This window comes from Diadema setosum, chromosome 9 (assembly GCF_964275005.1).
Source record: "Diadema setosum chromosome 9, eeDiaSeto1, whole genome shotgun sequence".
Lineage (NCBI taxonomy): Eukaryota > Metazoa > Echinodermata > Echinoidea > Diadematoida > Diadematidae > Diadema > Diadema setosum.
The window spans coordinates 32,398,654-32,410,690 of record NC_092693.1 but is presented as its reverse complement, the minus strand read 5'-3'; the positions used below and the strand labels follow the sequence as shown (position 1 = coordinate 32,410,690).

Below are 12,037 nucleotides of genomic sequence, written 5' to 3'. Positions count from 1 at the left end.
CGCGCGTGTACTAAAATGTACAGTATGGTCCTCAGTTTTTGGTATAATTCGTTATCTATAAGGCCGTCACTATATCTTGTTTAGAATTGTAAGATTTGGTAAGCAAAAAATGACAAGAATTCCATGTTTTGTAAGCTGAAATACAAAAATTTTCGGCTCGCTCGCTGCGCTCGCTCGCCAAAATTTATACTAAAAAAGATAAGAACAATACGTGATGATGACGAGGATATTATACAAATTTCAGCTCACTCGCGCGTGTACTAAAATGTAGAGTATGGTCCTCAGTTTTTTGGTATAATTCGTTATCTATAAGGCCGTCACTATATCTTGTTTAGAATTGTAAGATTTGGTAAGCAAAAAATGACAAGAATTCCATGTTTTGTAAGCTGAAATACAAAAATTTTCGGCTCGCTCGCTGCGCTCGCTCGCCAAAATTTATACTAAAAAAGATAAGAACAATACGTGATGATGACGAGGATATTATACAAATTTCAGCTCACTCGCGCGTGTACTAAAATGTAGAGTATGGTCCTCAGTTTTTTGGTATAATTCGTTATCTATAAGGCCGTCACTATATTTTGTTTAGAATTGTAAGATTTGGTAAGCAAAAAATGACAAGAATTCCATGTTTTGTAAGCTGAAATACAAAAATTTTCGGTTCGCTCGCTGCGCTCGCTCGCCAAAATTTATACTAAAAAAGATAAGAACAATACGTGATGATGACGAGGATATTATACAAATTTCAGCTCACTCGCGCGTGTACTAAAATGTAGAGTATGGTCCTCAGTTTTTTGGTATAATTCGTTATCTATAAGGCCGTCACTATATCTTGTTTAGAATTGTAAGATTTGGTAAGCAAAAAATGACAAGAATTCCATGTTTTGTAAGCTGAAATACAATAATTTTCGGCTCGCTCGCTGCGCTCGCTCGCCAAAATTTATACTAAGAAAGATAAGAACAATACGTGATGATGACGAGGATATTATACAAATTTCAGCTCACTCGCGCGTACTAATGTAGAGTATGGTCCTCAGTTTTTTGGTATAAATCGTTATCTATAAGGCCGTCACTATATCTTGTTTAGAATTGTAAGATTTGGTAAGCAAAATATGACAAGAATTCCATGTTTTGTAAGCTAAAATACAAAAAATTTCGGCTCGCTCGCTGCGCTCGCTCGCCAAAATCTATCAAAATTCATTACATTTAAATCACCCTCAAAAGATCCCTTTTAAGTGCTTGAAAAAGCATCATGTGGACCTTGTTTTGACCGGGATGGTGTTGGGGTTGAACACTTTTTCAGAAATTAGGGGCGCAATTTTCGTGCTTGCCCCGGGCGCCGTTTTCCCTAGATACGCCACTGTTTATAGGGTTAATTTACTGACACCAAGGGTAATCCATTACATGTATAATTATTAAAAATACCCCAGCTTCTCCGTAGACAAACATAAAAAATGATAGATTAAACTGCAGTACCGCTTGACGTAAACTCCTTTGCAGTAGAGACAACTCCTGTGCGGCTGGTCGGTGGAGAAAGTCCACACGAAGGGCGAGTGGAGCTGTATCATAACGACGACTGGTCAACGGTCTGTGATGATAACTGGGATATCCAAGACGCAAAAGTTGTATGTGCCATGCTTGGCTATCTTGGGGCTGAACGTGCTACATCGGGAGCCGAGTTTGGACCAGGTAAAGGGCTCATCCTACTGGACGATGTGAACTGTGCCGGGGACGAGGTTGATATATTGCAGTGCCCCCACAACGGACTTGGTACTCATAATTGTGGACATCACGAGGACGCGGGCGTCGTCTGCGTGAACATTTCTGGTATGAAATTTGATTTCTTAATTGATTAAAAAGAGGCGTTTAATCGCCATGAAAACATAAAGGAAACCTTGCTGTCGTCCAGAGCTTTAGAATTAAACGCGATTTGTGTATGTAAATTCTGACGAGTGAGGAATTGATAATAAAACTAAAATAGCTTCTTCCATGGACAAAAAAAAAAAGAAGTTCGACAGAAGAAGGTAATGTATCTATCATTTAGAATTCATGATCTGCTATTTCCATCACTTTAATTGCAGTTCAAACAACGCCTGTGCGACTGGTTGGTGGAGAAAGTCCACACGAAGGGCGATTGGAGCTGTATTATAACGGCAAATGGTCGACAGTCTGTGACGATAACTGGAATATCCAAGACGCTCAAGTAGTTTGTGCTATGCTCGGCTATCTTTGGGCGAGGCGTGCTACATCGGGAGCCGAGTTTGGACCAGGTACTGGGCTCATCCTACTGGACGATGTCAATTGTGTCGGAGACGAGGTTGATATATTGCAGTGCCCCCACAGCGGACTTGGTACTCATAATTGTGGACATCATGAGGACGCGGGCGTCGTCTGCCTGAACATTACTGGTATGCGTGAAGTTTCTGGTTTATATATCAAGCCTATCGACACATTCGATATATGGCGTTCCGTTCATTGAGAACTTATATTTGCGTATTCTTTCATCCATACTCAATTGCTGACTGTTTTTTTTTTCTTCCGGGATATACATTTAAAACAGCATTATAGCATTCGTTATAAAATCAGCAATCACACAATGGCATTTGAGGCGTTAAATTCAATTGGGGAGCATGTCCAAGAAACAATAATATGCATATTATTAAAAATACTCTGTTTCGCTTCTGCCACTCAGTATTTATGACTCTTTTTTACTGAAATCAAACATGTGATTTCAATTCTCGATATCTATGTAAGACATCTGGTGACAGCAGTAAGAAGCAATATCTGTAAAGACAATTTTTAAACAGAAGGTAAAACTTGTATGTAATAGCATAGGTTGATATCAAATTTGAAATCATTTATCATTATTATTATTATCATTAATGTTATTATTACTAGTTTCAGTATCATTTTATCATTATCATCATTCGTTTCATCATTATTATCATTATATTACTATCATTATTATTATCGTAAATCAAGTATGAACAATATAGTGTTGGCTTGAAAACAAAAACCCAACAGCAATGGATCCAGCATTTTGATGACCGCGTTGTACCATCTACTTCATTTTGCAAGTGATTTATGTATCAGCTTTATGAAATACATAAAATGTTACAAAAGTGTGGCACTAGAGATGGTTCAGTTCAAACAAAAGTGGAGATTCAAAAGACTTTGTAATACACTGTAATAGCTTTTGATCAGTAGAATGCACAGTACAAACCGTATGCGTGCTGGGATTTCTTACAGAAAAGTTGCATTTTAAATGCATATAATGAGGGAATAAAGACATAATTATTACCAGGGGCAGTCGCTTTGCACGTTACATGGTTGTCGGCGAAAAAAAAAGAAGGCATGTCGCATGTTTTATTTTTCCCCTGTTTTCTTAAACCAAAATGCCTTTTCAAGTTATTGATATGATCAGTATGGCTTCTCTATGACAATGTCGTCTTTCTTTTTGGCCCTACTGGCGTTTACGCCAGTGGAATGCGTCCTTCAACAAATGACGTCATCAAGTAAGTGGCTGAATTCCGAATTCGGGATTCAAATTCCGAGGCCGAGAGTGAGGGGAAATCGACCCACTTTGTAGCCTTTCTAGAACAATTTTTGTTCAATGTTAGACAAAAACATAAAAAGATCGTATTCGGTGTAACTTTTTGTCTTGATTTATAACAAAATTGGACTGGTAAAAAAAGTCCATGAATAGGCTGATAAAAGCTCACAGGAAATATCTAATAAATCTGCTCCCTTGTCCACTGGCAGCTGCAAACGTTCACGAAGTCTTGCGACTGGTAGGTGGCAATGAACCAAACGAAGGTAGGGTGGAACTGTACTTTGACGGCAGCTGGTCAACTATTTGCGACGATGACTGGGACCTGTTTGATGCCAACGTGGTCTGTTCAATGCTGGGCTATCTACGAGCAAGCCGAGCTTCATCACAGGCAGAGTTTGGTCCTGGGACCGGACCAATTCTCCTGGACAACCTGATGTGTCGAGGCAGTGAAATAAGCATATTTACCTGCCCACATGAGGGCATCGGCGTTCACAACTGCGGTCACCACGAGGACGCAGGAGTTGTGTGCTCGAACGATACAGGTATGTCTTTTTATGTACAGTAAAATACAACTTACGCTTAATTTAAACTGTAACATGGTAATGCGTTAAGTCAGCCTCATTTTGTACCTGGCATTGGCCGCGCTGTAGTATAGTTCGATGTTGATAGCTTTGATAAATAGGCCTGTAAGTGCATTTTCCAAATAAGAAACCTAAACACAAAATCAAACAATTAAGTAAGCCTTGAGTTCGGCATGACATGTAACACTGTGTTAGTATTCTTGCTATAATTCCATATGCAGACACAGAATCTACAGTTGTTGGCAAAATCAGCGCGGAGGGAATTTTATATGAATTAAATATTATTTTCTTTTTCCAGAAAAAACAAAAATACGAGCCCATAGCCTCCATCGCCTATTCAAATTCTCATGAAAACATGTCTGGCTTTGCAATAGCAGAAATTGTCTGTGTCTGAATGACTTTCCTGTTAAACAACATTTTTAACGTTAATTTTACTAACTATGAATTGCAATATGATAATTTCCTTTCATTTTTTTTTTCAGCAGCGAGTTCAACTTTGGTTATTTATACCTCTGTTTTAAATCACACACTGCTCTTGCAAATATCTGTTGCTTTCTGAATTTCCTTTATCAAATAAGTATTGTATTTTGTTGCAACTGCATTATGTTAAACTTTCTAGCTCTTAACAAGTATTTGAATAACTGTGGTATTTGTTTTATAAGAGGTGTAAAGAAGGATTTCAGAAGAATCAGCATTCTTTATCTAGACTTATAGAGTGAAACTAAAATTCTTGGAATCTTAAAATTAGTGACAAATTCCGTAGTTCAAGAATTAAGGTCAGAATTTGAATTGTTTAAAGACATTGCTTCATTCAATCTATCTAGTCACACACTATGTAACTGTGTATCATGTGAACTGCAGTTTGTGTTTAATTGAATATTACGTTTGGCACAAATAGCTCCTGTGTGTGAGTAAGAATTGGACATAGAATGGCCTTCATTTCTCGGATTTTGGGGGACTAACCAAGGAAAAGAAATTTATTTTCGGCAATATCTATTTCCATCCCTAGTAAAACCCTTGGTGAAACGGATGAACAATGTAATATACATTTTTTCCCCTCAGAGTTCTATTGGAATGAATGAATCATCATATTCAATCCTTTAACATACCTTCTTGGAATGCTATAAAACTTTCTGAAGTATTATATTAACTGTGATATAGATTTCATTTTATAACTATCTTCCCCCAATTCCCCCTATATCCATGGGAAATGCGTGTTTAGTCCGTCACCAACGGGTTAAATACAGTAAAATGATAAAGATGTAATAACAACAGGTTTGATTTTTTACTAACAGCTCAATTCAGTTCATAAATATCGTTGATATTTCTACATATAATTATTACAACACCTCAACATTCTATGATTCTTTTGAGCATTCTAGATTATTAGACAATTCTTTATTTCATTATAATTTGCATTCAAGGAATGTTATCTTAGCTTTATTTAAGTTCAATCTAAGGCCAGCATATTTTTTTTTAACGTAAACACTTCCTGAATTGTAAGATTGTGTCTAATATAAACAGAGTTTAAAAACAGAGCAACAGCATCCGCTTTTAACACTGAGAAATCTTTACTTCAAGTGCAAATGCTTCTTTCCATGTGAAATCACTCACTGATGACATTAATATTCTTTGGCCTTACGCGTGATTTGTATTGAGTTTTACAACTTTTTAAACCTTACAGTCTGCTGTTTCAGAATCTGTCCGTCTCTAAAATTTCATGTCTGGTAGTTATATATATATATATATATATATATATATATATATATTAATTATTATTATATGTGACCGTGCATCCCAAAACCAACAAAAAGTCGTACCACTTGATTTTATGTGAGGACTCAAAAAAGACGAAATGGGTCAACGAAGTCAATCTTCAGTTTGTCATATTTTTCCGAAAGAGTTATCCTTCGTCTAGATTATTCCTTTGTTTGGGATCATAAAATGAATGGGAAAATGTGTTTTCAGCAGTTTTTCTAGATACCCTTTTTTGTAAAGTAGTGAGATTAAGTATATGTCATAGAGATCCCTTTTCATTTCTTGAAATTCCTTTGCAAACTCTTCACTTTCAACTCTAATAACGTTTTAAAGGATAATGCTACTGCTTTGAAAGATGTTATTAATCATGACCATAATGTGTTAATAGAGCATGCTGAATTTCATATTAATCTGAATTCCCTTCATCGTTGTTACTCCCATAGTTTACTTTTTTTTTTTAATGGTCTCATTCATTGCACAGATAGCACGGTTTGGTAAAGATTAAAGGGATGGTACAGTATTGGTGGATATGAGAATTGGGCTTTTAATTTTTTTGCGAGATACCAAGAAAACACTTGTGATATAGTATAGAACATACCATTTTAAGAGGAATTCAAAGTTTATTTGATGAAAACCAGGTTTGCAATGACTGAAACATCCAAAAACAAAGTAAAACAAAGTGATCGTAATAAAGTGTGGGTCCCACACTATATTAGAATCGCTCTTTTTTGGACATCTCAGCCATTTCAAAACCAATTTTCATCAAATAAACGTTGAATTCCTCATAGAATTACATGCTCTTTCATATTTCATAAGAGGTTTCTCATTATCTCACCAAAAATATTAGAAACCTGAAATTAGGTCTCAACCAAAACTAAACCATCCCTTTAAGCACTTGAATAGACTCTGTACTTCAGAGCCTCTTTTCTCAGTTCACACTTTTCCAGAGTGTGAGCTTTCTTTCCAATATTTCGATAGGTTAGGAGAGTTCACTTGAATTGAAGTATATATCATTTTAAAACTTAGAGTCTGCTCTTTCAGAATCTGACCTTAACTGGAAATTCATGTCTGGTGACTTTTTGTCGCTTTTGTGATGCAGGGTCACATAATTATATGTGTGAAGATGGTAGAATAGAAACGTAATTGTTTCATTTTTTTTCTCAGCCCACGGTTCTCTGGTCCCTGTTCCATCGACAGAAAAAGTTTGCCCAGAGTCATGCCAACAAAATGCACATACATTCTGCTACTGTGACTCCATCTGCACATTCCTTGGGGATTGTTGCGAAGACTTCATCAGCAATTCCTCAAACTTGTCTTCAGGAAGGTCCAATACGATCCCGCCCTTGGAGTATTGGTCTTGCCTTACACTACCCGTAGGACTTCACCTTAAAAACTGGTTACTTGTGAACAGATGCCCACCTGCATACGAAAATACATCAATTACTGAACAGTGTGAATTTGTCGGACACGACAGCATCTTGACTGACGGTCAGGGTGTTTTCTTTGTAAATGAATACTGCGCGGATTGCCACGGCGTCAGAAACACACCGTTACTTCAGGAGTATGCTGTCTTTGACAACTTCTCAACAAACGCGTCTTTAAGCCCATTGACTTTTCTTAGTTACCGTGTACTTTCAAAGAGCAATTCACTCACTCCTCCAAGGGAATGCTCTCTTTCATTCAATTCAATGGTCAAAACATGCCCCGGCGGTGATGATAGTATGCCATTGGCGATCGAAGCTTGTGATCGCTTTTCAGCTGTAGTGCATGTGGATGGTACGCCATATAAAAACGAGCACTGTGCAGTGTGCAACCATGTTCTTGATAATGAAAGCTTAATTACTTCGCCCTTACTTTGCCATTGGGTTGCCACATTCTCATACTCTGCACCGCTCATTCCGCATTATGCTCCAAGTCAAATCGGAGATGTTGTTAATGATGCTCTACAACCAATTGTAAGACCACGGTGCCCTAACGGACTATTTCTTGAAAACTATCGGTGCATACCCGAAGACGCAGAGTGGCCATCCTGCCAGTCTCTCCTCTTATCTTACGCCGTCCTACAGAACAGTGACGCAGTGGGATGCCTTACAGGTCTCGGACTCTCGTCAGTATTGACAGAAATCATTGAGAACACAACAGCTGAAGCCAATACATTATATATCTACGATATCGTTGGGCTACATTTGCCTCCTCGTAGTGAAATCTCGATTATGATAGGCAGCGACATTGCCACATTTAACAGCACATGTCCGGAGATAGCAATAGAGCTTCAGGAAACTTGTCTCATTTCAGACGTTGACGGTGCTGATTGCCCCGAGAAGTGGCATACCGGCCCCCCGAATTTTTTCCAGCCAGTGCAGATCAACGGATCAAACTATGTTTTGTTTAACGAGACTTACATCAATCCGGTGAAATGGAAAAACGCCACAACCTACACCCGTATATCTCAAGCTGCTATATTTGATGCAACAGCACATTTTCATCTGTGCGGAAAACGCGAAGATATTCTGGACTGCCCGTCTGTTTTGATTGACATATTTGAAATCATCACTCTGGAAAATAGAACTGGTTTGAAGATCAGTGGTCATGATGTGTCAGTACCACAGGGGGAATACGCCCTACTGCCGAACGGAAGTGCCCTAGTATGCTGGTCTTCTGATTTAGCTGACAGTGGACTGTGGTACTTTTCACCACTCACGAAAGCACAAACTATTGTTGGTCATGTTGTGATTGGTTTATCATCACTATGTCTCTTAGCAACAATGGTAACGTATTCCGTTCACGAGCAACTACGCAACATTCAAGGCATATCTGTTCTCAACATGATCATTGCTTTACTGATTGGACAATTGCTGATAGAGTATCCAACCACTTATCTTCATCCATGGCCAGCACTCTGTCAGACAGTCGGTGTTCTTGCACACTTTTTTCTCCTCGCTGCGTTTAGCTGGATGAATGTTCTGGCCGGGAACCTTTGGCGTAGTTTTTCTCTGACCGAATTCAAATCGAAGCTAAGTCGTGAGAAAGTACGAGATGTCGTATTGCGCTTTTGCGTGATAGGTTGGGGTGTACCGGCTCTCTTTGTTTCTCTCTGTCTTATTGTGCATTTTGAGGGGCGTGACGTTTTCTCGTTGAGGTACGGTGGTAGAGGCTGTTGGATATATCCTTTCAGAGATAACGTCATTGTTTTCCTCATACCGGTTGCCTTGAGTCTCACGCTGAATGTCGTATTCTTCATTCTTACTGTTCGTGAAATCAAAGCGCTGAAGAGCAACTCTGAAATTCTGACTTCAAACCATGATAAGAAGGAGCGAAGACACGAATTGATTACTTACACAAAGGTAGGTGATGACTAAAACAAAATTCACTTTTATCAATTAAGGGTTAAATATGTCTTACACGATAGAGTAAAACCTGCAATAGCTGCACAAGAAGAACATCTCTCTTTAACATTTTTTTTTTTACTTTCTAAGACTATATTCAAAGCAGTCGACCAAATGGCTAGACAGGAATATCATTTAAATAAGCTTTGTTTCGAACCCAAAAATTTGATATGAAAAAACGAAATAGAGGATTTTAGCGAGCCTTTAAGCACTGTTGAAATTCGGCATTCATTGTCCCATCATAATTATGAATAACATTTGAATATAACTACATTTCTTTTAAATGTAATTTTATACAAAATAGATCATATAATACTGTTGTACAATTCTTTCTTCAACGATTTAAATTACAACGTGGATTACATAGAAAGAGGTATTCATATGTACAGTATTTAAAAAAAAAGACTGCACAATACAATAAAGTACGGAAATACTTCTTGTCTTGTTTTTCGCTCTGATTTTCTCCATGCGTTGCAATTAGATCTCAAGCTTGATGGGATTCGGATGGATAACAAGTTTCATTGCGGCTGCGGTCCAGCTTTCTTTCGCCTTTTACGTCTTCACTCTGGCCGTGGCTGTCCAAGGAATTCTGGTCTTCTGGTCATTCGGTCTCAACAGAAGAGTCAGAAAAATGTGGCAAGACTTGGCTAGGAATAAATTCGGTCAGACAGAAGGAAATAGGAACAAAAACGAGCAGGTGGTCGCTACTAGTTCTAACCAATTGGGCACACATGCAACCTCATTGTAATGAAAAGAAGCAACCATTATTGGTAATGGTGGAGAATAAAGGAACTCTCATTTTCAAACTCAGATTTTTTTTTCGTAGTTGTTCTGCATTTCATAACATTGGATGATGTTTGCCAGATAGATGAATAGATAAATAAATAAACTCGTAGATAAATCCGCGTAACTAGAAAAAAGTAAATAGCATTTTTAGCAATGGATGATCTTCATTCTTCGGTGTGATTTGTTTGATGGGATTATCGTAATTCTTTGTCACTTAACTAATCAATTATAGAAGAGAAGTATTATTCCAGCTATTTTACCAAACCATGTATTTATTAAACCATATTTCGTATTTTGTAAATTATAATTATATACAGTTGTATGGGACCCTGAGTCATCAAACCTCCAAAAAGTCGTCAACATGGATTTTCACAAATTCTGAAAGAGTAGAAAGATTTACAAAAAGAAAAAAAAAATGAAATAAAGTTTGTTACGGCACGAATTGTCGCCCCGGCACAAATTGTCGCCCTTCCATAATTTGTCGCCTGTGTGCTGCTTGTGCAGTTCCCAATTTCTGAACTCGATGGCGACAATTCGTGCAGGCAAAATGAAACGTAGCTGCACAAATTGTCGTCGGCCATGCACTATGAATTGTGTGGTTGGGGTACCCTCCCTAAATGTTATGTGTCTTTGTTCATTTTTTTTTTCACTGCATTCATTTTCTTCCATCAGTCTTAACTTTAACTTCCATAATCACTATTTTTTATCCCAGAATACATGAGCAAATGATTTCGACACGCCGTAAATAATTTCTCAAAATCGTTAGTTGATTTTAGCACAAACGAACTGCCGTATGCACACCCCGAATACATAATGTATTTATAAACAAGCACCAACAAACATTCGAACAAATCCTCATAATGCATATAAACTACCTCAACACACATTCTTCCATAATATGCAATAACTTTTTTTTTAATAATATTCTTTATTTGAGTTTCATTCAATATCAAATCCATATTAACAATAAAATTAATGTCCACCAACAAAATGATTTTTACCAAATCATACCCTGTTTTTATAAGAGAAAAAACATGAAATTCTGCATAATTCTCAGTAATAACACACACACACACACACACACACACACACACACACAGAGGAACGGACACTCAATTATCATGTGCGCGCGCACATACACACTTCCTTGAAACCTCACCGTGACTTTTTACATGACTTGTTTGCATGGATGTAGCCATGTAGGTTATGTGTATTTCAATGATTATGTCAAGAATGATATTACCCCCTGAAATGTGCTTCGAGGGCGAGCGACAATTTCCATGCGCAATTTGTTGCCTGTTTCAGGGGGCGACAATTTGTGTGTTTGTGTGTCGAGGTGTACATATAGCACTGCAGCTTGTGTTTGTGTGTTCATACACTTCAATTATTAATTAACTTTGCATTTCATATTATGAGCACCATTCTTGGAGCATTTTCTTTCAATATTCTGAATTCATATTGATCAATCTAAATGCTTGCCTAAGAAAACAATGAGATAAACTACAATTATATGATTTATGTGTAGAATGGTGTCGAAATCAGGCTCGGAGCACGTGCAAAGCGAAAGAAACAGAAAAACAAAAATCATGTAATTACCTTTGTACAGCCCACTGTATGTTAATTATTTTTTTTTCCAGAGGATTACTATTCTTACCGTTTTTTCATTAACTATTCGTCAGTTTTGCGAAAAACAAATTTAAGACGTGTTTCATTAGCATATGATTAGTAGGTGTTGAATTGAGTTTTTTCCTCTCACAATGTATATTTTGTACGCTATAGTTTGTTTTACATTTTCGACATATGCTTTTCACAAAACATTTTTGCGTGTGTGTGTGTGAAATGTATACTTCCCATCATGTATTACCATTTGTTGGATGAAAATAAAGTATGAATTGACATTTAATTGAAATCAGAACAAACAATGACAATGGGCTCCCATTCACCCAGGGTAGCCACATTAGTGTTAGCACTGTTCT

General features: G+C 37.4%; 1 protein-coding gene across 1 annotated transcript; it reads left to right on the top strand.

The window, feature by feature from the left end:
* The first annotated feature begins 1,582 nt into the window (after positions 1–1,582).
* LOC140233318 (uncharacterized) lies at positions 1,583–10,023 on the top strand. Its single transcript, XM_072313428.1, has 5 exons — positions 1,583–1,824; positions 2,079–2,405; positions 3,760–4,092; positions 7,054–9,233; positions 9,757–10,023. The coding sequence occupies exons 1-5, from the start codon at positions 1,632–1,634 to the stop codon at positions 10,021–10,023; spliced, it is 3,300 nt and encodes a 1,099-aa protein (XP_072169529.1). The 5' UTR covers positions 1,583–1,631.
* The last annotated feature ends 2,014 nt before the right edge of the window (positions 10,024–12,037 follow it).